This window comes from Trichosurus vulpecula, chromosome 1 (genome assembly GCF_011100635.1).
Source record: "Trichosurus vulpecula isolate mTriVul1 chromosome 1, mTriVul1.pri, whole genome shotgun sequence".
Classification (NCBI taxonomy): Eukaryota; Metazoa; Chordata; class Mammalia; order Diprotodontia; family Phalangeridae; genus Trichosurus; species Trichosurus vulpecula.
The window spans coordinates 509,709,694-509,736,849 of record NC_050573.1 but is presented as its reverse complement, the minus strand read 5'-3'; the positions used below and the strand labels follow the sequence as shown (position 1 = coordinate 509,736,849).

The window sequence follows — 27,156 nt, the reverse complement described above, 5'->3', positions numbered from 1 at the left end:
GAAAAAGGAGACATTAGAACTTTTAAAGAAGAAATAAAGAAATCTAATCAGAAGTAAAGAATTTAGAAAAATGACAAAGACATCCTCAATAAAAGCAGATTCTCTATTTAAAAAAAAAAGGAGCAGATTCTCTGAAAAGGGGAATGACAGAATTTGAATGAGAATAATGCAAAGGTAGAAGCAGTATTAATTAAATAAAACCAAAGTAAAAGTTGGAAGAACACAGGAGAGCTCTACAAAATAAAGTGAATTTGTTGATAGGATGGAGGAAAGAATAAATGAACGTGCATTTATTAAGCACTTTTTAAAGTGGAAAACACTATGTGAAGCACCAAGGATACAAAAAGGGAAAGCAAAGTGGGGTGGAGCCAAGATGGTGGCTGGAAAGCAGGGACTTGCCTAGGGCTCTCCCCCAGGACCCTGGAAACACTGATTAAAAAACAGCTCTGAACACATTCTAGAACTGCAGAACCCACGGAATAGTGGAGGAAAGCAGGGCCCCAGTCCAGGACAGCCTGGATGGTCACTGGGTAAGGTCTATAGCATGGAGCTCAGAGGGGAGTGGAGCAGAGCCCAGCGTGGGCCACACCTGGACCAACCAGACTGGGAGTTGGGTGGAACAGGCCGTAGCACCCTGAATCAGGGAGTTGTGGCAGTCACCAGACTTCTAACCCATAAATGCCAAAGACAACAGAGCAGGTTAATGGGAAAAAAACTGCAGGGACACACTGAAGGGAGTTCAGCTACAGAACCACAGCTGCTGTTGCTTCTGGCCCCAGGCCCACTCCAATTAAGTGGCAGATCAGAGCAGCAGTGCAGAGCCTGCTTAGATCTGAGTAGCTGTCTGGGTTGGCGGTTTTTGGGGGAGGAGGAGTGCTGGTGTGGCAGAGATTGCTCTGTAGAAATAGCTCTGAAAACAACAGCTTGGGACAAAGTACTCGCTACTCTCTACTCCACAAGCAGTCATAGCCTGACAAAAAGCTCAAGGGTCAAGTAGTAGGCTGGGAACATGGCCAGGAAGCGAAAACGGACTCAGATTTAGACTCAGACTTTGGCATCTTTCTTTGGTGACAAAGAAGACCAAAACATACAGCCAGAAGAAGTCAACAAAGACAAAGAGCCTACATCAAAAACCTCCAAGAAAAACATGAACTGGCCTCAGGCCATGGAAGAGCTTTAAAAGGATTTGGAAAAACAAGTAAGAGAAGTAGAGGAAAAATTGGGAAGAGAAATGAGAAGGATGTGAGAAAACCATGAAAAACAAGACAATGTCTTGCTAAAGGAGACCCAAAAAAATACTGAGGAAAATAACACCTTAAAAAATAGACTAACTCAAATGGCAAAACAGCTCCAAAAGACCACTGAAGAAAATACTAGCTTAAAAATTAGATTGGAGCAAGTAGAAGTTAGTGACTTTATGAGAAATCAAGATATTATAAAACAGAACCAAAGGAATGAAAAAGTGGGAGACAATGTGAAATATCTCATTGGAAAAACCACTGACCTGGAAAATAGATCCAGGAGAGATAATTTAAAAATTATTGGACTACCTGAAAGTCATGATCAAAAAAAAAAAGCCTAGATATCATCTTTCAAGAAATTAGCAAGGGAAATTGCCCTGATATTCCAGAGCCAGAGGTTAAAATAGAAATTGAAAGAATCCACCAATCACCTCCTGAAAAAGATCCCAAAAAGAAAACTCCTAGGAATACTGTTGCCAAATTCCAGAGTTCCCAGATCAAGGAGAAAATACTGTAAGCAGCCAGAAAAACACAATTTGAATATTGTGGAAACACAATCAGGATTATACAAGATCTAGTAGCTTCTACATTAAGGATCAAAGGGCTTGGAATAAGATATTCCGGAGGTCAAAGGAACTAGGATTAAAACCAAGAATCACCTACCCAGCAAAACTGAGTATAATACTCCAGGGCAAAAATATGGACTTTCAATGAAATAGAAGACTTTCAAGCTTTTTCAGTGAAAAGATCAGAGCTGAACAGAAAAATCACACATGTGGCCTATGTTGAATTGATTGCCTTGTTAGGGAGAGTGAGTAGGGAGGGAAGAGGGGAGAGAATTTGGAACTCAAAGTTTTAAAATCAGATACTCAAAAAAGAAGTTTTTGCATGCAACTAGGAAATAAGATATACAGGCAATGGGGCATAGAAATCTACCTTGCCCTACAAGAAACTAAGGAAAAAGGGGATGGGAGGGAGTGGGGTGGCAGAAGGGAGGGCTGACTGGGGAATAGAGCAATCAGAATATATGCCATCTTGGGAGTGGGGGGAAGGGTAGAAATGGGGAGAAAATCTGTAATTCAAACTCTTGTGAAAATCATTGCTGAAAACTAAAAATATTAAATAAATAAAAAATTCTTTTTCCCACTTTAGAAAAAAAACCAATATTATTCTAGAGGAAGAATGAAGGTTTGAATAGAAATGAGAGAAAGGGGGCAGAAAGACCTTTAAAAAGGCTATTATAGTGGTTCATAAAAGTGATAATATGATATATAATAGAATATAATTTTTAATATAGAATTTATATTATATAACATAATTGTGTATCATAATACATTATGAATTTATTATATTGTATTATAAATATTGTTATGCTGTGTTGTTAAAAAAAATAAAAAAGCAAAGCAAATTAATTTCTGCTCTTAAGACTGCATATCTTAATAGCAGGAGATAACACATACAGGAGTCAGAAAGGCCCAGTGGGCTTTGAATGAGAGGAGATAATCTAATGACTAAATGTTTTGTCAGCTAGCAGTTTTAAATACCTACTAATCTCAGTCATTACCTACAACCCTGTCCTACACTGTTCTCCCAACTGGAGCAATTTTCCATGTGTTATCCTCTCACTTAAAATTCCTCTGAAATACAATCACTTTCCCCAGTTATTCTGCTTCTAATTTTTCTCATTTCATTTTCATTCCTTGATTATTTAGCCCACTGATATTTGTCTTCACATTGTAACTCAGAAAAATATCTGATATTCAGGGAGTGGAGCCAAGATGGCACTGTAAAAGGGAGGAACTACTGGAGCTCTCTCACAAATTCCATCAGATACATCTAAAAAAGTGAATCTGAGCAGATTTGAGAGAGTTAGAAGGCACTAGTAGACTGAGAGGGGCAGAAGCACCTGGCACGTGGAAGGGCACCAGACCAAACCAACAGGGAACAGCAGAAGAATCCAGCCACTGCGCTGGTCTGGGAGGTGGCTGGGTGAGCAAAATGCCGGAGCAGGAACAATAGAAAGCACAGGAATAAATGGAGACTTCCTTAAAATTATAAACAGCATCTACCTAAAACCATCAACAAGCATTATTTGTAATGGGGATAAGCAAGATGCATTCCAAATAAGTCCAGGGGAGAAACAGGATGTCCATTATCACTCCTTCAATTTGGTACTAGAAATGTTAGCTGTAGCAAGAAGAAAAAGATATTGAAGGAATTACAATAGGCAAAGAAAAAACCAAATTATCATTTTTTTGCAGATGATATGACGATTTACTTAGAGAATCCTAGAGAATCAAGCAAAAAACTACTTGAAATAATAAACAACTTTAGCAAAGTTGCAGGATATAAAATAAACCCACATAAATCCTCAGTATTCCTATACATTACTAACAAAGCACAATAGCAAGAGACAGAAAGAGAAATTCCATTCAAAGTTACTGTAGGCACTATAAAATATTTGGGAGTCTTCCTGCCAAGACAAACCCAGGGCCTATATGAATATAATTATGAAATACTTTTCACACAAATGAAGTCAGATCTAAATAAATGGAAAAACATCAGCTGCTTGTGGTTAGGCCGAGCTAATATAATAAAAATGACAATTTTACCTAAATTAATTTACTCATTCAGTGCCATACCAGTCAAACCACCAAAAAATTATTTTACAGAGCTGGATAAAATAATAACAAAATTCATCTGGAAGAACAAGAAGTCTAGAATATCTAGGGAATTAATGAAAAGAAATGCTAGGGAAGGTGGCCTAGCCATACCAGATATTAAACTGTACTATAAAGCAGCAGTTATCAAAACCACTTGGTACTGGCTAAGAAACAGAGTGGTGGATCAGTGGAATAGGTTAGGTACACAAAGAATCCAGATTCTGGGCTAAGAATTCACTATTTCATAAAAATTGCTGGGAAAAATGGAAAATGGTAGGGCAGAAACTGGGCACAGACCAATATCTTACACTGTATACCAAAATAAATTCAAAATGGGTTCTTAATTTAGGAATAAAGGCTGATACTATAAGCAATTTGGGAGAGCAAGGGATAGTTTACCTATCAGATTCATGGGAAAGCAAAGAATTCATGATACAACAAAAGATAGAGAGCATTACAAAATGCAAAACGGATAATTTTAATGTGAAATTGAAAAGTTTTTAAAAAGCCAATGCAATAAAAATTAGGAGGGAAGCAGAAAATTAGGAAAAAATCTTTACAACTAGTGTCTCTGATAAAGGCCTCATCTCTAAAAATACCAGGAACTGAGCCAAATTTATAGGAATACAAGTCATTCCCCAAATGAGAAATGGTCAAAGGATATGAACAGGCAGTTTTCAGAGGAAGAAATTAAAGATATCTATAGGCATAAGAAAAAATGCTTTAAATCACATACTGATAGAAAAATGCAAATCAAAACAAGTCTTAGGTAACACATTTCTCCTGTCAGATTGACTAAAATAACAAAACAGGAAAACGATAAATGCTAGAGAGGATATGGGCAAACTGGAATACTGTTACATTACTCATGGAGTTGTGAACTGATCTAGCCATTCTGGAGAGCAATCTGGAACTATGCCTTTGACTCAGCAATACCACTTCTAGGGCTGTATCCCAAAGAGATCACACAAGTGGGAAAAGGACCCATATGTACAAAAATATTTATAGTGGCTCTTTTTACAGTAGCGAAAAAATGGACATCATCCCCACCAATTGGGGAATGGCTGAACAAGTTGTGGTATATGAATGTAATGGGATATTATTGTGCTATAAGAAATGGGGAAGATACAGACTTCATAATAACCTGGAAAAACCTACATGATATAATGCTGAGTAAGGGGAGCAGAACTAGGAGAACATTATATACAACCCCAGATATATTGATTCTGTGATGACTACCCTTGATAGACCTCTCTCTTCTCAGCAATACAAAGTTCAATGACAACTCCAAAGGTCTCATGATGGAGAGAGCTTTCTACATCCAGAGAAAGAACTATGGAGTCTGAATGCAGATTGAGGCAAACTACTTACTCTCCTTTTTTTTTCTTTTGTTTTGTTTCTTCTTTTTCATGATTCATTCCATTGGTCATAATTCTTTACAACTTGACTATTGTGTATAAAAGTTTAATGAGAAGTTATATGTAGAAGATATATTGGACTCCATGCCGTCTGGGGGAGGAAGAAAATCTGGAACTCAAAATCATGTGGAACCGAGTGTTGTAAACTACAAATAATACTCTGCTCACCACTTGGAGCTTTTGAAGGAATGATCTGAATCCTTCCCTTTTACTGAATGGTTAGCTGTTTTCTTTGGGTGATATTCTTTAGCTTCGCAGCATGTTACTTTGGGCTGCCAACTGATTTCAATACTCTCTGGAATATTATATTCCAAATTTTCCTTTGAAATCCTGTAACAACAGAATAGCTGTTCTTTTCCGACTGGTTCTCTTTGGGATCTGAAGAATTGTCCCTTCTTGGATGAAAAAAAAAAAAAGATGTTATAGTTTAGAAATTTGAACAAGATATTTTTCGATGAACTACATTTGAAGTGTCTTTCTATTAATGTCCTGTAGATTGTCTGGATCTGTAACTAATATTTCTGGGAAATTTCATCTATGTGATTTCTTGGAGTCTGGCATTCAGGTTTTCTTTTTTACGATTACTTATAAGAGATAAAAATAATTATGCAAAAAAGCCAATATGGCAACATTATTTGTAATGTATAAGGAATTCTACCCTGCCACTTGCAGATATCTCTTTTACCACCTACCCCAGACTACTATGAAGAAGGGTACCATCACTGGTTTTCCAGACAGGCTTATTTTCAGCAATCCTTCATTTATGCAGTAGTTTCACTTGCATTATGTATAGCTCAACCTAAGTTTGAGCAGATGCTACTTGAAATGCAAAATGCTTCAGTCACACTTTAAAGCATTCAATTAGACTTTAAATTTCAACAGGATAATTTAAATGTAGGATCATCTGTTATCACACCAAGATTCCATTAAGTATTTGGCACAGAAAGAATGACTAGAGCAGTAAACTTTTTATTGTTACCGAATTATGAAGTAGTCAATTAAAGCAGCATCAAACCATCTCCGAAAAGCTAAGTGCGTCAGTACTTTGCAATCTTAAGACAAAAACTTTAATCAAGATAAGAAACACATTTTAACAGAGAAATCTCAAACTAACCTGAGTTTATGTGTAACTATGAAGTCTTGAACCGTTCATCTTCTATGGATAAACAGAATACTTTTAATGGCAAGTAAAAATCAAGCTTGCCAGAAAATGAAATTTGTCAACTATCCTTGATTGAGAGTAAGCATGACATGGTGGCAGACTACATGACATTGAGTAAGTTTCTAAACTGCTCTATACCATCAAACAACTCCTAAGACCAAGAGGTACAGAGAAAGTGTAGACTTGTATTGACAGAGGAAGCTTCTCACTTTCTGCACAATAAAATACCACTGAAGTCACAAGTCTAGTTCAAACTAACAGAATGTAGACAACCTCTTTGATGATCACTGTCTTGACACACAAAATTTCTTCCAAGAAAGATTCAGTGCCTTTGTTTCTTGGCCAGATAACTACCAGAAGAATTGCAACATAGGTGAATAGTTTGATGAGGATGTCAGTTGGCACAGGATTAGTAAGGTATAGGGACATTTTATTCTTCTCCTTGTACCTCAAGATTCTATCCCCCCCAATCATATCTATTTTATGAATTTGAGGGCTTTGATTGAATATCAATATAACCTATTACTATACCATTACTCAATGTTAATGTCTTTGCTAACAGCTCACAATAACTGCAATGCTTATATCAAAGCAAATTCTGTTAAATAAAAACTCCTAAAAATAGATGTGTTCACTTAAGTCCAAATCTCTGGAAATCTATTTAATGAAGATACTGTCTTCTGAGAGTGATATCTGAATATGGTAACTGTATTTGAGAATCAGATATGTTTTTTCTAAATACAGTAATGGCATTTTGATTACAGGTTTTTGGTAAAGGGAATGCCATTGATTACTCTGCAAGAAAAAACAAGTGGGGGTTAGTCTCTTCACTTTGATAGAGGAAGACACTTTTTTGCATAACAAGGAACTCTATGACATTCAATGGAGTAGCAATCCCTCTCTAAAGAAAGTATGAAAAACTCAGAAACTTGGCATTAAAGAATTTGAGTGAGAAGAATATGTGGAGGTAATTTGGTTCAATGTATGATGCATTTTCGGAAGAGGTACTGATGCTCAGGGATGTTAAGTGATTTTTTCCAAGGTCATAACAGAAGGATTAACCTAGGTCACTTCCAAAGCTCTTTCCACTACTAACCAGGATAATTTATCTGCTCTTAAAGGTTGGGTTATATTCACAGTAAACAGTTACCAAAAAAGACTAGAAAAATATGTACCAACACTGGAAAATGTAGTGTAAATTATGGAAAAGGGGAAGTTACTCATTCTGGAAAACAAAAATATTAATGATAGGAATATATAAATGGTAATCATACACATGAGCAGTGATACTGAATTCTGGCTAGCTTAAATAAAAACATTCATTACCATGGCATATATAGCAAAAGAAATAATTCTTTGTAGTTGGCTGTCAGCAGGTTCAATTTTGCTTTTTTTCTGGTTAACATTATAAGAGCAGGTAATTTTGGGTGGACTTGTCTCTGGACAGAAATTCTACAGGGAAAAGTTACCTATGAATACCAAGGTACTGTGATATTTACTAATCATCTCTTTTATTATTTTCCAGGAAATTCAATTACCTTTCTTAAACTGAAACATTAAAAAAAGATATTTGGATATAATTTTTATGATTAGATTGAAAATGAGTGATTCAACATGCCAACATATTATATAAGCAAACACTGTAATGAAATTCATTTATACTCTAATTTTACATCATTTTTCTATTTATAGACTTGGTTTTCTTTGTATCTTCTCAATATAGGTATTTTTAAATTAAGCTCTACCCTATTATTTTTACCAACAGCAACAATAAAATTTCTTCCTCAATTATCTCCCTCAGGGGGTGTAAAAGAATTAAATACCTGTTATGTATATGTAATTCAATATAATAATAACAATAATAACTAGCTATTCTTATAGCATTTTAAAGTTTGCAAAGTACTTTATATACATTCCCATTTAGTCCTCACAATGACCCTGTGAGGTAGGTGTTATTATCATCTCCATTTTACAGATGAAAAAACTGAGGCTGAGAGATGTTAAGTGACTTGACCAGGGTCTTCAAGCCAAAGACTCTAACCACTGTGCAACTCAGTTGCTATTAAAAAAGCAAGAGCAAGGCTTCTGGAATGTTAGATACATACAGTACATTTATGGGAAGACCTTAACAAGAACAGCATAGGATAAAAAGCCTTTGATGGGCAATAATCTGTACTTTACTGAGACTATATCAATGAGATCACAAATTTATTGAAATTATGAACTTAAGTTCACTATTATTCATTTTTAAAACATGGAAATGTTCCTTTTTTTTTTTTTGCCTTTCTTTGGATCCCCAGAGCTTAGCATAACGCCTAACACATAGAAAGCAATTAACAAAGGCTTTCTGATTAATATTTAATTGCTCTAGATATGGTTTTGTCATTAAATGCAGGTTTAAGAGATCTGAAGGCTTCTGGAGTTCCAATACATCCAATTTAAGAGATGGCTGAACAATCTCAGAAAAGTTCAGCAACAAAGAATAAAAACCTGGCACCATAACCCCACAGAGTAACTGAGGCTGGAGATAAACAAAAGACATTGTCCAATATAAAGAAATACCATAGATTCAGAGATACCTAAGAGTCTAACCCAAAAGAAAAAAGTGACTCCACAAGAACTAGAAGTAGACCCTCAGAGAAAAAAATATAACTTGGCCACAAGGACCTCAGGGGAGAAATGACCTAGGAGTCCCTTTCTGGACTCTTGGTACCAAAGAACTGGAAGGCCGTTAAATAAGCTTAAAACAGGAAATGGCAAATCTTACCTAAGCAATGGAGTCCAAAAAAATCAGAAAGCACAAAATGGAAATCAATGGTTCTGATACATGAATTAGAGCAAAATCAGAAGATTTTTAAAAATCAGAAACCCGAAGGCATCTATTACACAAAAAAATGACCTAAAACGATTGAAGAGAGGTAATTTAAGAATCATCAGGCTTTCCAAAAACCATGACCCCCAAAAAGGCTGGATGCCACATTTCAATAAATTCTATGTGAAAAATCCCAAATTCTATTAGAATAAGAATGCAAAGGATAATTAAAAAAGAATCCACAGATCTTATCTTAAAACTTTAAAATGAAAATTCCCCAAAATGTCACAGATAAAGTCCAGACCTTCAAGGTACAAGAAAAAATACTATGGACAGCTAGAAAGAATTCAAATATCAAAAATACAGAGTCAGGATCACACAAGAATTAGAAGTTATTGCTATGAAGAGGAGATATTGAAATACATTATTCCAAAAGGTAAAAGGCCTACAGGGGTTGTGGCAGAATCGGTAGAGAAGAAGTATAATTGAACAATATTAAAAAGGTTATCAGGATGACTGTCTTCCAACTGTTTCTGAAACACTAATTGCTGCCATATTTTTTCATCTTTGCTAGTTTACATGGAATGAAATGAAACCTTAGAATTGTTTCAATTTGAATTTCTCATTTTTTTTTTTTGCAGTTTTGGAACATTTGTTCAGGTGGTCATTTATAGTTTCAAAACTATATCCTTTGACCACTTAAGGCTGGAGACAGATACACACACACGTGCATGCACACATGCACATACACACACACCCTATTTCCCCATATATTTTAGATGACCTAAAGTGATGCTTGAGATTTTTTCTTACTCTATTTCCTTCCTAATTCTCTCTTCATTAATTTTTTATGCAAAGTTCTTATATTTGATGAAGTTCAGTTTTCCATTATATTGTTGTTTAGTCATTTTTCAGTCATGTTTGACTCTTCATGACCCCATTTGGGGTTTTCTTGGCAAAGATATTGGAGTGGTTTGCCATGTCCCTCTCCAGCTCCTTTTATAAATCAAGAACTGAAGCAAACAGGATTAAGTGATTTGCCCAGGTTCACACAGCTAGTGCACATCTGAGGCCACATTTGAACTCATGAAGATGAGTCTTTCTGACTCTAGCCCAGCACTCTATCCACTGTATCCCACCCCAGCTGCCCTTTCATGATATCGTACCACATTTTTACCCTGAAAATGAATTTTTCTTTAATTCTGTCACATATTTCAGAAATTTTAAAAATAATAAACTATGAAAAATGGGATTAATAGGTACACAGGTTCGTATTATTTTTTTTTTTTGCGGGGGGGAAGGCAGGGCAATTGGGGTTAAGTGACTTCTCCAAAGTCACACAGCTAGTTTGTATCAAATGTCTGAGGCCACATTTGAACTCATGTCCTCCTGACTCCAGGGCCAGTGCTCTACTCACTGTACCACCTAGCGGCCCCAACAGGTTCATATTTGCTGCAGGAGTTCTAGGTTGTTTTATTTCAAAGCAATACGCACATAATAATGTAAGTACAATTCACAGTATCATGATTAGCTCCTTGAGGGAACTTTTAAGTCATAAGAGTTTTTACAACTGCATGAAAAATTTTTCATGATGCTGGAAGAACAAAGGAAATGGTAGTTTTCTTTATTTGAAGTTTACACACGATGTTTACCATGGAAAACTGTAGTTTTCAAATATTTAGGGTCACTTCTATTGCAAATAGGTTCAAAGGAGAAAGAGTAATCATTTTTCAAATGATAAATTTAGTTTTGGTAAACAGCTGTTTAATAAAAGCACGCTAGTATTTTTTTCCAACTTGTTATTTTTAAAAAAAATGTAGAGAGGTAGAAAGAAGAAATCCCTTATATGCAATTATGTTTCAATTCTTTAAAGGACCAAACAAGTTCAATTTACAAATGGGTCACTTGTTCTAAGACCCTGACAGAAAGGTTTTGTGGGCAATATTTTACATTCAGATGCTGATGAAAACAAACGAAAGAGGTTAAGGTTATATAACTCCCATTGATTAAAGCTGGTCATTAGGCAAAATTCCAGATTAAAATCAAAGTTATAGATACAATAGAGTAAACATTAATTGTGTTGAAGAATTGCCAACTAAGAAGTTAAGTGGATTTAAAGTTCAGCTTTAGGGCTCACCTGAATACACTATCAGCATGTTAATTATATTTTCACAAAATAAAGCAGTGGTGTTGATGTTCTGCTCAACTGACTAAAATGTATAATATCACGTATCCTCTTCTCAGAACTATAACTTTTTAAGTGTAAGTGCTGGAGGTAAATATTGGGGATTTTATTCTGATAGTCAGTAGGCTCCAAGTTTCTTTTCTCTCAATTTAAAACATGTGAGTGAATCCCTATGCTCCATGAATATTTTATTGTCAAATACTCATCACCAGAACAATTCACATAGGATATCTGTTCCCATTTTGTGCAAAAATCTCACTTCTTAGAAATTCTTTTCCCACTTTGATAAAATAAAATGTTCTTTGTTCACTTACAATGTGACAATTGTTCCCCTCCTTAAAAATTTTACAACTCTAAGACTAGGTTATTGAACTCTGATACTTCACTATTTTTTCCATGAATTAGCTCATTGGCACCCCCTTTAGGATTCAAGCCCCTTATCAAGCAGTAGCCCTCCCAAACCAGGAGATCTATGGGCTGGCCTGTCTGAGACTCATAAGGCTCAACTACTAACACCTTTGCATTGACCTTTTCTGGAAATTTCTACACTTTGTGTTTGTACTCCCTATTAGAGTTAGCCACACATTCTCTGGTGAAACAATATCCACCTGTTTATGACATGAGTGATGGTAAACCAAATAGATACACTTGTTTGAGAACTAGTCTTTTTTCTATAAAACCAATAAATTTTACTTTAGCTCCCCTGTTATTAAAGTGACCGCAATCCAAGCAACCTGAACAATGACTAGGGAAAGTGACGGAGGGCATGGCCAATTTACGTATGCTAAATCCAAGCACAGTCTCTCTGGATAACCATTGCTAACAACCTTCTTCCTGACTGAAGATCAATGACCTGAGACACTGGCAACAGAGACCCAGTTGTACCTTCTGCCCTAATCCCCTCTCCCTGCTGTGGTCCTGCTACCAAATGTTTTGTTGTGGGCATTGAACCTCCTCTTGTAAGAGTCAAAAAGTGTCATAAAAAAGAGTTATTATATATTATATGTCATTGGTCTAATTATTTTGTGAAACCCAGATGATGCTAAGGTCTGGAACAAGTACCCTCAATCAGCTTCTCTTGATTTAAAAACTCATAAGGTTTTTATTCATGCTGTCCCTTAACCTTCTCCATTAATCTTTTGAGATATTTTAAAGGGATTAACCATGAAGGCACAGAAGATATACAAAGATGGTGGTGGTAGGTGCTTAAGCTAGATAGTAACAAGATGAAAATGCTAATAGTCCATAGCTGAGAAATGGTTTATAACATTTATTCCTAGTCTTCTAAAAATGATATGCGCAATTTACCATTATACTAATTTTAGCTTCCTTAACTGAGACCTTGATATTAATGATTTTATTAATGATTTTATTGCATGGTTATTAATTTGCTGGCCAGAGTTACCCTTTAGGATCTGGAACTCTCAGGAGTCCATTTTTTTATTCCACATTATAGCATATGGGTGTTTGGGTCTAAGCAAGGACCTTCCTCAACTCTGCCTTCCACTTGAGTCAGGTGGTTCATACCTCACATTCAACCCACTAACCATACCTTGGGCAAATCTATCCTTCAGTTCCCCAGTCACATATTAATAATTATTCCCTACTCTGTACTAGGTGGGTTTTAAGTCCTTCAAAATCACCATGTCAATTTGAGAATAATTTTAAATTTAATATAACTTGTGAGGTGTTTTGCAGAGGTGGAGAGTAAAAGAACAAGAGTGGGAGAATACAATGTGGAATGTAAATAAACTCATCTTTTTCTTTAGCATAATCAGATCCTATTTAAAATGTTTAAAAAGAAACAATCTATTTTTTAAGTCTGGATTAACATTATATATTTCAATCTCTGCAAAATCTATCTATCTATCTATCTATCTATCTATCTATATATATATATATATCAACATATGACAGTGAAATTAGTGTCATAAAATGGCTATTATATGGATATTTTTTATTCACCTTGGGATAAATGGTATTTCATGGTTAATAGAAGTGATAAATGGTAGTAATGGAATACATATAACCTTTGTGATTAGTTAAAGAAAAGCTTCAAAATGTTTGGTTTTTACATCCCCTACCGAATATACCAATACTCAACATTCAAAAGTAAAGCAAAAACATTACTTTAAAAAAATTTTACTCCTTTCTGAACTTACAAAATAAAACAAGCATTTCCATAACAGAGAATAGGAAAAAAGATGATTGCACATAAAACTGCAAATCTATTACATACAACTTGCTATTCCCTTTAAATACATGCATAATAAAGTTATCAAGTAACTTCCTCCCCACCCCTGCTTTTTTTGGCACCCCTGCCCCGGGATGGCTATCATTAGACCCAAGTGTGTGTGTGTGTGCGTGTGTGTGTGTGTGTGTGTGTGTGTAAAACTATTCTATACATACTTCTATTCATCATTTCTTTCTCTGCAGGCAGATACTATCTTCCTTAATAAGTCTTTCACGATTAATTTGGGTATTTATATCAAAATGACTTAGTCACTCAAAGTTGTTCTTAGAACAATATTGCTTTAACTGTATACAATGTTTTCTTGGTTCTGCTCATTTTATTCTTCATTATTTCATGCAAGCCTTTCCATGTTTTTCTAAAAGCAACCTGCCCATAATTTCTTTTGGCACAATAGTATTCCATCAGAATCATACACCACAACTTGTTTAGCCATTCCTCAATTGATGTGTATCCTCACAATTTCCAGTTCTTTGCCACCACAAAGAGAGCTGCTGTAAATATTTTAGAACATATACATTCTTTTCTTTTTCCCCTACTCATCTTGGGAAACAGACATAGCAGTGGTACTACTAAGTCAACGGGTACAGGCAGTTTAATAACTCTTTAGCCATAATTTCATATTGCTCTCCAAAATGGTTGGATCAATTCACAGTTCTATCAACAGTGAATCAGAGTCTCAACTTTTCCACATCCCCTCCAACATTTGTTGCTTTCCCCTTCAATCCTTTTAGCCAATCTAACTGGTATAAAATGTCTCAAGATTGTTTTAATTTGCATTTCTGTAACCAATAATGATTTATATATAAAGAACTTTGCCAAATCTGTAAGAATACGAGTCACTCCCCAATTGATAAAGGGTCAAAGGATATGTACAGGCAGTTTTTCGATGAAGAAATCAAAACAAGTTATAATCATATAAGAAAACATTACTTCTTTATAGTGAAACAAACCCATGGAAAGAAAATTATTGGATGTTTTCTTTCACATAGTTTGTTGTCATGGTGTAATGAGGATAGAGTCAGCCTCAGTCAAGAATTGTAGTTCAATCATTCAATTGTACCTGACTCTTCATGACCTCACGGACAACCTCATGCCAATACTGTCCATGAGGTTTTCCTGGCAAAGATGCTAGAGTGGTTTGGATTAAGGCAAACAGGTTATGTGACCTGGTCAGGGTAACACAGCTAGTAAGTATCTGAGGCCACATTTGAACTCAGATCTTCCTGACTCCAGCCCCAGCTCTCTGTCCAATGAGTCATCTAGCTTAGATTCAAGTTTAACCTCTTACATATCCTGACATGCAAGTGCCACAGACAATTCTTTAAGACTCTAAGATTCAGAACGGTTCTACAAATCTACTTTTGTTGAGTAGGTTTCTTTGTAGGGAATTTCTTAGAGCAATGGAATCACATGTTCATACTCACCCTTCCCACCCCCCATAAAAGAAAACTATATATTGCCATGCTTTATTGTTGGAGTATAAGATCATGGAGTTAAAGTTCTTTAAGGCCATCTATTCTAATTCCTTCAGAGGTTAAGTGACTTACCCAAGGACAGACTGGAAGCAACAAATAAGAAAGGAATGACAAGGGCGAGGAGACTGACAGGGACGCTGACAGCAACAAGAAATGACAACAGCTAGTCTTATAAGCAAAGGATGAAGTCAATTATAAGAGGAAGGCAGTAGATCTTGAACTCTTCCCACTACAGAACACCTTATTTAAGCTGAGATAAAGAAAATTAATCAAGAATTGAAAAGAAATTCTTCTTTATCTTCTATGTCTAGGGATTCCTTTTCTACTTTGTGATCTACATAATTCTGTGTGAAATCCAATGAGAAGCAATAAAAATAAGAATTAAGAAATGGCAAGTTTAAGAGTAGCAACATTTCAAACAACTTGAAAATGACTCAAGTTGGACCTTGGTTCAAGCAGATATACACAAAATAGAGCAATGGGTATCTCATTCATAGAACACTATATTCAAACAACCATTCATAACATAAAATTTGGAAGCAAAAAAAAAAAAGTTTGTGAACAGCCAGACTTCCACAAAGTCCTTGTACAAAAGTCACAAATGTTTGTTGGGAGGGGGCTGTGAAGTGGGGTGGAGGGAGGAAGGCATGCTGAACCTGCGATTTAAATAGCCAGGGAATTTCTGGTAAGGAAATTCTACTAGTCCAGATCAAGTCAAGTTAAAAACTAAGACACAACACTCCCTGCCCCCAAGGTGCTCACAGTCCAATGGGGAAGAAAACATGTAAACTGCTATGCACAAACAAGATATATAGAGAATAAATTGGAGACAGTCTCAGAGGGAAGGCACTAAGGTTAAAAAGGACTGGAAAACGCTTTTTGAAGAAGTCTTGAAGGAACCCAGGGAAGGTAGGAGGCAGAGATTAGAAAGGAAAGTGTTCTAGGCATGGGGAAAAGCCAGTGAAAACCTCGGAATTAAGAGATGGAATGTCATGTATGAGGAATAGCAAATAGGGTAGTGTCACTGGATCATGTCATTAATAAAGGGGAATAAGGCATAAGAAATCTGAAAAGATAAGCAAGGAAGTTGTGAAAGGCTTTAAAAGCAAAAGACAGTTTTATATTTTTTTTTTCTTGAAGACATAAGAAGCCACTGGACTTTATTGAATAGGGGGGATGATACAGTCAGACATGTGCTTTAAGAAACTGACAGTTTAGTAGAGCATGGATTGAAGCAGGAAGAGATCTGAGGCCAGGAGACCAATCAGGAGACTACTACAACAGCCCAGCAGTCAAGTGATAAGGGCCTGCTGGACAGGACTTGACAACTGATATGATAATGAAGTGGAGAGTTAGAGGAAAGACAGAATCCAGGTTAATATCTAAGTTTCAAACCTGCGAAGGTGGTGGTATCCTCAATAATAAAAGGGAAACTGGAAAAAGGAGAATCTTTGGGGCAAGGAAGAAGATAATGAGTTGTACATGTTCAGTTTGATTTTGGCCAGGGATATAACAGACTGAAGAGCTGTGAGACTGAAGGTCAGGAGAGGTTAGGACTCAACAAACTGACCTCAGACTCACTGCCATGGAGACAATCACTGCAAACCTGGAGCTGATGAGATAACCAAATGAAAATAGTGTAAAAGAGAAATGAGAAGAGGATCTAAAACAAAGCCTTGGGGGACCTCCAAGATCTGGATTTCTGAAAATCCAGGAGAGAGAGAAGAAGTAATCAAATAGGTGGAAGGGGAATCAGGGAAGAACAGTGGCATAAAAACCTACAAAGAAGAGAGTAGCGAAGAGAAAAAGACCAACAGTGTTGCAGAAAAGTCAAGAAGGAAAAGGACTGAGATAGGAATGAGGATAAACAACATTTCTGCAATTTATAGTTTCAGTATTGCCTGGGCAGTAAGAAGTTAAGTGACTTGCCAGTTACGATTCAGTAGGTGCCAAGACTCAATGCTTATACCCAGGTTTTCTACTAAATCATGATGCCTTTCTCATTTGCTTTACTCAAAGAAAATTCCTTCAAGCCTTTACCCAGTGCCTATTTACTCTTAATTCAGGCACAATTCTAACAAGTTTGGTCATCTGATTTTCCAGGCAACAAGCAGAAGGGAAACAACAAATTAGACTAGAATTATGAGAGTGAAGAGATTACTATAGAGACAGGGACACTAATAAAAAACAAGAAATGACAACAGGTTTGGTCTTCAAGCAAAGGAGGGATAAAACTAAGAGGCAGAAAAGAAAATTCAAAAAGCAAGAGGTCTGGGGATAACTCAGTAAGAAATCAAACATCTTACAGAATTCAACAGCACCTAGGAGCATCAATGATCCACAGCAAAGCACAATGAAATCATGTTCACAGTAATGACCACGAACAAACCTTACAACGATGTATATATTTAACAAAAATGTATAACCAAAATAGTTAAAATAAAATTTAAAAATGATTTTGATGATTAAGAGAGAAAGCTTTGGTTATCTGAAAAACTGAGTTACATAGAACAGCTCATTTCCCAGTTCAGCATGAATAAAGTATTACAGTGCATGTAAACAGACCTCTGCCCATCCTATTTTGTGTACTTATGGGACCTTTGTTTTAAAGGAGCCCACTAATTTTGGAAGACCTCAAAACCCTCATTATTCCATGACTAATAGTAGCCTAACTTTTTTTTTTGTGATAGAAATACAAAAACAGTTCGTTTCTCGGAAGTACCTACTCCAGGGGAAAAACAAAAACCTATACTATATTTTTAAGGCCCAGAACTGAAGTTGCAAGTGGCAAGAGGTAATTCACTTCCACAGCTGATTCCCATACTTACCACCATCTAACCAAATAATAAATTCAGTAATAAAATAACCCAATCATTGCTACCTCAAAAAGAATTTCAATAACTGCACTGTAATCTACCAAGGAGCATTTTGGTGCTAGCTGCCTAGAGCCATTTCTATAAAAAGAGTGAAAGTAAATTGGCAAAGGGAAGAAACTGAGATCCAGGGGTGAAAGCGATTTGCTCAAAGTCACATAGCTACTTAGTCAGTGGCAGAACTGGTCTTCCAGAGGGGCACAATTGTCAAAAGCACTTTTAGTTACTTTATCAGGCTTTACATTCTGTCAATGAATCATAAAACAAACAGCTTACTTTTCTAGATGAATGATGTTTTTGCCCAAACATACTTCAGTTTAAAAACTATCTATATTTAAAAAAAAACTCAGGTCTCCCATAGGGAATTTAGCACTTTCTTTTTCACATTCGTCATGGTATAGAATGAATGAATAGTGAATATGACAAAAAGTAGGAGAGAAGGGGAAGGAGGAGAAGAGGTATTTCCTTTCTCTAAATGAATGTAAATATAATTTAATTAGATTCCATTTGATCAATCAGTAATCAATCACATCTGTCTTTTCATAAATGAACTCATATTTACTTACCATGTTTAATGTTATATAAAGTATAACTGGCTTTTAAGAATGTCAGAGCTATGCTGCAATTACAATCCAAAATGCCTACATTACCTTTAAAATATGCTTTTCATTGAATATTTAAGCCTCAAGAGGAAAAATAAATGGCAAATGTACTGATTTTTTGATCACTTATTTTTAAAAAAGGCAGTGAAAAGATGTCATCGACAAACATGTAAATTTCATTAACAAACAACACTGTATGAAATGAAAGACTCCATAATGCAAATTCACCTTTCTGCAGATTTCTTCAAAGTTGATGTCATCGTCAAGGGCAGATTTAGTTACTTCATCAGGCTTTACATCCTGAAAAAGAATCATAAAACAAACAGCTTACTTTTTCTAGCTGAATTAAGTTTTTGCCATAAGTAGGCTCAGTTTAAAAACTACCAGTATTTTTAAAACAAATAAAAAACCATCCACACTCAAACCTCTATGTTTTGTGTGTGAACAGACAAACCAGTATATAAATTATGGGGGCACTAATTCATATCACAATAAGATTCTTTAAATTGCTAAGGGAAACACCTCTAAGATTCTTTGAATTCAGTTTTTCTAGTACAGTTAAAATGATTTAATTTATAATGTTGTTCTAAGTCAAGAAACACCAACAACAATATCTAAAATATCAAAATTACAGATAATCCAAAGGAAAATGGAGGGATACTTGGTGGATAAGCTGCAGATTATGAAAAATTGCTGGCATTTAAAGTCACTGCAAAAGATATTACCAAGGAAAAGGAGGTGTTTCAGCTATTACCCATGAAATGTTAAAAATATCTAAGAGAAGTGCCCCAGCCCACTGGTCACATACTCAACGGAGAATTTATGGGAGGAATGGACAAAATCTTATGTCAAAAGAAAACATGGATTGATTAGAATATGCACAAGAATAATCTCACTACAAGGACATTAGGGAACCAAAGAAATACCCAAGAAATAGACTTACAGAAATTTCATTTACATACAACCTTTTGGGAAGATTATCTTGTCAATAAAAACACACTTCTAAAGAGAAGCTGAATTTACATGATTACATACAATATCTGTTCTGCTTGAAAAATGATCAACAAAAATTTTAACCATTAAGGAATATTATCATGTACTTTTTTCATGCCTCAAGATTATTTTTTAATATGTAATATTTAAGATATATGAGAAGATCCTATGTGTGTCAGGAAGTCAATGCTGAATTACAAAAAAATTGCAGAACTATAGAGGGAGGGGGAGAAGAAGGGGGAGGGGGAGGGGGAGGGGGGGAGAGAGAGAGAGAGAGAGAGAGAGAGAGAGAGAGAGTGTAAGCGCACACAATATTGTAAAGTTTTCTTGGGGGAATGAAGATTTCTTTACATAAAGTTGAATTTGCATGAAGTGAGAACTGTCTGTACTTCTTTTCTTTTTTTAAGATGTACCATGGAGGCACCATGAAGCCATTCCTGATCCAACCAAATGCTAGTGTTTTCCTTCTAAAAATTCCTAGTATTTAACTATTTTGTTGGTATGCATGTGTACATACATACACACATATATTCATATGTATGCATGTGCACACACATACACACACACACACACACACACACACACACATCTTTGTACTTATACCTAGCACCTAGTACAGTGGCTGGAATATAGGAAGTGCTCAATAAATATTTGTGATAAATATTTGTTTCCCAAGGTCACAAACAGCATAGCTGGGATAAAAATCAGATTCTATGTATCCATATCTAGTTTTCCTCATTACATCATGCTGCTTCTTTTGTATATGAGAAAACTGAAGCTCAAAAGAGTACAATGACTTATCCAAAGCCAAAAATACGCATACCTCTTAATGGTTAATATACAACATACCCACACCCACATATGTATGTGTATATGTGCATATCTAGTTCATGGTAGTTAGGTCCAGAAGCCACACTCCTAGGCAAGTGTTCTTACTGCTAACCCATACCGAGAGTTTGTTGAGTGAAAAAAAAAAAAGTCTTCTTTATATCCAGGCCATATATTCTTTTCCTTTCCATATTGTGCTACATTTCCTTGCATAAATAAATTTAGCTCAAGACATGACACTATGATAGAATTTTTTTTTGGTAAACTTTTTAAAGGTTAAAAGAAATCCATATTAAAGACAAAGATAATCTTCATAAACTTTTTAATGTGCACCTTCAGAAGCTGAATATTTCAAAATTAAAATGTTTTAAAGTTAAAATCAGGAAAAAAAAGGTAAAATCAGAGAATTTGAGAGTTAGCAAAAGCTAGGCATCATCTACTCCAACCCCCTCATTTTATATATGAGAAAATAAAATCCTGTAGAAATTAAGGGACTTATATAAAGCTTCATACTTAGTAGTATGGCCAAGACTAGAACCCAAATCTCAACTCACAATCCATTGTTCTTTCCCTCATATACCATGTTGCAAATGCCAATGATAATTATTATATAGTACTGAACTCCTTTTAATTCAGTCATACCCCTTTATTAAATAACAACATTCAGAAATAATGATCCTGTACCTCAACTACGGTATAATTCATTTGCTTGTATGCAAAACTACACTGATAGTATAAAGCAGCCAAATGAGCAATGGATTTGAAGTCAGGAAATTTGGGAGTAAAATCAGGTTTTTCCATTTACTACTGTCACAATATCCTTTTAGGTTTCTGTTTCCTCAAAAGCAAAACAAGGGGGTGGATCTCAATGATTTGTATAAAACTTCTAGTATTCCTTAATCCTACTAGTAGAAATTCATCTAATTCCCTAAGGTTCTCTGTTTAAATTTCCTAAAATTATCAAGTATTAAACAATCTAAGCATTGACTCTGTGTGTCAGGATCAAAAATTCTTTCTGATGGAAAGCTCTAATATGTCATTTTTCAAGGAGGACACAATACTATTTGGAGGTTGTGTACAACATGTTGGGAAGTTCAGATTCTAGGAGTATACAAGTAGGTTTATTCTTGCTATTTAGTGAAATAATCCAATAAAACTAACAGTCCATATAGAGTGGTTTTGTACTTTCCAAACTATAACATGGATTAGATTCATTCTAAGTGGTCTAGCCATAGGTTCCAAGAAATCGTAAGAGGCCAAGAAAAATCTGGTTGCTTGGAATTTTCTTGGCTTAAATGGCTGGAAAAGACTTGAGAAATAGATTTCCCTGAAATGAAGAATCTGAAGTAGCAGTAACTCATGAGATAGCTATTGTGATCCAAAACTTTGTGATATATTCTGCACCCGGGAATCTCATTATGGTTTCTCTTCAGTAAGAGCAAAAATTCCATTTCTAAAAAACTGGTCTACCAGATGGGACTTCAATAAAGTTGTTTTCTCATAAACCGCCAAAGGATTTTCCAAACAAAAGATTATATGATTTCTTGAACCAATTTTTAAAATAGTTTGTAATTTTATATTTTATAGTTTAAATTTCACAAGTTGAAGGTTGGGGTTCAAATTTAAATTTTGCATTTGAATATAAAAAGTTATACAAACAACTAAAGACTTAACGTTTACATAAGATCAAAGATTGTTGCACACTATTAAAGGTTTTTTTTTTTTTTTTTAAACCATTTTCTGAATTTGAAACTCAGATAAATAAGAGTTCTGTCAGGAAAAGGCAAAATAACTTCATACTTCAGTCACACATGTGGTACCACATCATTTGTATGTCAAAAGGCATAATGAAATTTAAATTTATGTTTTATCAATATATCTTTAATATCTACTAATGTCACGTTCTGACAGAACCAGGAAGAACTGCATAGCTGATCCTGGAGGCTCAGCCTAGCCAAAAGCTCCTCACTTTTTAGACACAGCAACTCTAAATGTCTAATTCAGCCATAGATGGGTTGCTCTCTTTGAAGTATTCCTACATTACTGATTGTGTAGCTGTTATACCTCCTGGCTTATAATATGAATTAAGGTAATAAAGATTTTGCTCTCCTCCTACAAGACACTTGAATTATATCACAGGTTAGTATCTGGAATGTCAATGTCCACCAGCACATTGCAATGGACAAGGTAGATAATTAAAGCCTGTTTGTTGAGTAAATCACTGAAATGAAATGCCATTTACAATGTGAGCCTCTCAATCCCCCGGAATAAAGTTCTGATTGCTTTATAGTTCAACATTTTAGTAAATTAAAACCTGAATATTTCATAAATATACTGAATGAAATTAATGTTTCAGATGGATACGTTGACAGCAAAAGGCTGACGGTATTTTTTCAAATGCAGGAGTTTTCTTTCTAAAAAAGACATTTAATCGGGTAGTTTTAGAACACTAATCTTTTATATACAAATTGTATGTGCAAAACACTTCCCATTTCAAGAATTACAAAGAAATTAAGCCTCTTAATCTCTAATGAGGTCTTTTACTGATAGGAAAATTTCATTCATAAGGTTCTCTTTCTTGTTTTCCAAATTCCCACCAGTCCTAGAAAACACCTTAGTGTAATCTTTGTGGCTAGCATGGCACATAGAATAATCTAAATGTGCTTAAACATTATGCAGACATTTGTCATTCAAATGAAAGCAAAGAAGCAGTGGCAAATTCTGAAAGCAGAATTCTTTTTTAAAAATTTATTTTATTTTTAATTTATAGAATAAAACAAGCATTTCCATAACAAAGTATAATATAAAGGATGAATGCACACGAAACTGCAAATCTATTATGTACAACTTGCTATTTCTCTTAAATACATAAAAGTTATCATGCAAATTTTTTTTCCTGCCTCTCCCCACCATGGCTACACACAAATAGGAACACATACACACACACACACACACACACACACACACACATCCATATAAATGTATATGTACAATTATTTTATACATAACTTCTATTGATCAGTTCTTCCTCTGGATGCATACAGTGCCTTTCTTCATATGTCGTTTATAGTTAATTTGGGTATTGATAATAGTCAAAATGACTTATTCACTCAAAGTTCTTAAACCAAAATTGCTGTTACTGTATACAATGTTCTGCTGGTTTAGAATTCTGAAGCAGGGTCCTATTTGCTCTGTTTTCATTAAATAAAAACAAATTTCCAAAGAAAAATGACCATTAAATTACAATGGCCAATATCAAATTTTTGAAATATGCACATAATCAGCTTTAATCTCTAACTTTAATACTACATCATTAATTGAGAGTGAGGTATACTCCATTATCCTGCCTACTGAATAAAATCCAACATGCCCAATCGAACTCATCCCCAATGCCTTCTCAGAAATTGATGCCAAATCTCCCCATTTCTGATTACAATATTACCATTCTCCCAGTCATCCAGGTTTGTCACTTCTAAATAACCTCCGACTTTGTCTTCCCTGTCACCCCAGCTTCCCAACTTCCAAAAAGCTACCAGGCCATGTTGGTATTAGCTAACCTCTCTGTGTTCTGCCTTCTATTCATATGGCAGTTTAGCTTTTATCTCCTTACCAGGACGATTAATAATAAGTCTCCAAATTAGTCTCTGGTCTACTAAGTCCTCTACTCTCCCAGTCATCTCTTATACAGCTGACAAATAAGTTTCCTAAGGCTCAACAAGTCTGACCACACCATTCTCCTGATCAAAAATCCTTAGAAGGATCTTACTGCCTACAGAAGAAAGTATAATCTGGCTCCAACCTACCCTTCTAAGCTTATTTTACATTATTCTTTTGCCCATTCTATGTTCCATCCAAAATGAACTGCTAGCTGTTAACTTGCCATTCCGTCTGCCACCTCAGCCCAGTATATCCCCCAAGCCTGGAATGCAATCCCATCTCTGCATTTCATAATCTCCATTCTCCTTTAAGGTTTAATTCAAAAGCCATGTCCTCTGGGTAGCACCCACTGATTCAGGGAAGTATTTAATGTTCCCTTTTTTCTCCCCCCAAAAAATTTTCCTAAAGCATTTTTGTCTTATTTTTCCTGTGTTCTCTTTAATCCCTATCTTAAACTACATTTATTTATAGGCATAGTATATCCCTAGAATATAATATAAACTTCTTGAGGGCAAGGAATAATTCATTTTTGTATTCCTGGTGTCTAGCACAGTGCCAAGCACAAAGAAGGTGTTTAATAATATTTTTAAATAGAACTGAATCTCAAATCTAAGACTATCTTGTAATGGGAGGCGATTATGATTAGTTATATAGCTTTTTCAACATAATTTAAACAGCAAGAATCTTAAAAGGTAAGTCAGTATGTCAAGGATGTCCGAACTTGTCAGTATAAGAACTTCTTTCACTGAGAGAATTAAAAATCTTTAACTTAGTATATAAGTTTTAGAGCCACCAGAGGTTCACTCAGAGAGGTTAAGTGACTTGACCACACTGCTAGGGTCGGAGGCAATATCTGGACCAAGGTCTTTCTGATTCCAAGCTCAGTACTTCAGCTGCTTTGCATGATGTCTACATCCTTAAAAAAAAAAAACACTATGCTGGCTATAGTAGTATTAAGTCTAAATTTTGATGATCAACACAGCTAAGTATGGGAAAGCTCATTTCCTGTAGGTAATATATTCTTTTGTCCTGGTAACTCATGAAATAAATATAAAATGGCTTTGGTCCTATGTAGCTCCTTTCTACTCTTTTGAGTGAAAAGGAGGACAGAGAATCACAAACTTTTTAGACTATTTATAAACTTAACTGTTGATACTCTAGTGATACTCTATAAGTGAAACCTTTGACTGACTAGGCATAATACTAGAGGAATTGATTTTTATAAATATTGACATTCTAGTTAAAAATGAAATAAAAAAACAAAAGGAAGTGGCAGCTAAATGAAAAATTGACTCATGGGTCAACCTTGAAGAAGCACAGATGATGGGAGTTGGTTTTATCATACAATTATCCTTTCCACATCATGAAGTTAGGGGCCCAGCACCCCCATTCATATGAGAGAAGAAGCCTAAATTTTTTCTTTTTCTTTTATGGGATGTTTATTGTAAAATTTAGGTTGGTATTATGCAATACTTATACATATATTTTATGCGTTTCTAAACTTTTTCTGTGTCATCTACTGGCCTTTGGGTGTTGTCTGTGCCTTGCACAAAACTCCCCCCTCCCCCACATATTCCGATTTAATTTCTTATGCTGACCCTCAATATACTCAAATTGCAATGAGGAAAGTCACTATATAGAAAGGATAAGTGTATTTCCAAAGACTAAAAGAAACACCATTTTTTGGGACTTAATCTTCTTGTGAGACAAGCATTTGTAAAAAGACATGAAAGGTTGTTTTTAGCTTTTATTTAGTATTTTATTTTTCCATAGTTATATGTAAAAAAATTTTAAACATTTGCTTTTAAGACTCTGAGTTCTGAATTCTCTCCCTTCCTCCCTCCCCATCCCTATCAAAAAGGCAAGCAATTCAATATAGGTCATACATGTGTAGTCATACAAAACATATTCATAATAGTCATGTTGTGAAAGAAAACATAGACAAGAAAAAAACAAGAAAAATAAAGTAAAAAAAAAAAGTATGCTACAATCTGTATTCAGATACCATCAGTTCTTTCTCTGGGGATAGATGGCATTTTTCATCATAAGGCCTTCAGAGTGGTCTTGAATCATTGTATTGCTGAGAATAGTTGTCATTCACAGCTGATCATCTTATAATACTGCTATTACTTTGCAAGAAAAGGCATGAAAGTTAATTGCAGCTCATATACTGATATCTGTTGCAGAAGACAAAGAATGCTACAAAGAGCAAGATAAAACCCTCCAAATTACTTAATGACTAATGCAAAGGTGAGAAAAGGGGTAAATGATGAAAAATATATTGGAAAATATGGCCCAGGGAAAAGAAATTCAACAGCTCAAAGGCTCAGCTCATAGACTATAAAGAAACCTTACACTTATACATCTCGAATACTTTCTTTAAGAAGAAAATAAAGACAAATGCCAAAGACCATGGAGCAGCCAGTGGGAAAGCTTCTGGATCAGGGTGAGTGAAGTGCGTGGTCCAGTCCCAGCCCTGGGGGTGGTGCAGGTGGCACAGCAGCAGCAGGATGTTCCTGCGGCTGCTTCCAGAGTCCCTGGCCCAGCTGGTGGAAGGAATCAAGCAGCAGATCAGAGCGAGAGTGCAGGGAGCCCTTTGATGGCCCAGAGGCAGAGTTCTCTTGCTTTGCCCTGCTTGGATTTGGGTCGTGGTCCTTGTTGGCGGTTCTTGGGGGAGGAGGAGCACTGGTATGGCAGAGCTTGTGGTTGCTTAGAAGTAGCTCTGAAAACAGCAGTGCAAGGCCCCTGAAGCTTGGGATAAAGCATTCTCCACTCTGAAAACAGTCATACACTGACCAAAAGCTCAAGGGTCAAGTAGCTGGCTGTGAACATGAGCAGCAGGCAGCGTAAAAGGACTCAGACTCAGACTACAGAATCTTTTTTTGGTGACAAAGAAAATCAAAACATACAGCCAGAAGAAGTCAACAAAGTCAAAGAGCCTACATCAAAAGCCTCCAAGAAAAATACGAATTGGTCTCAGGCCATGGAAGAGT

At 35.5% G+C, this 27,156-nt stretch overlaps 1 protein-coding gene across 1 annotated transcript in view; it reads right to left on the bottom strand.

Annotated features, from left to right (window-relative positions):
• The window catches only part of SRFBP1 (serum response factor binding protein 1), a 104,943-nt gene that overhangs the window by 18,784 nt on the left and 59,003 nt on the right, over positions 1-27,156 (bottom strand). Inside the window, exon 4 of the mRNA XM_036741855.1 lies at positions 18,914-18,985. Coding sequence (XP_036597750.1) covers positions 18,914-18,985 — 72 coding nt within the window. The remainder of the gene's footprint in view (positions 1-18,913; positions 18,986-27,156) is intronic.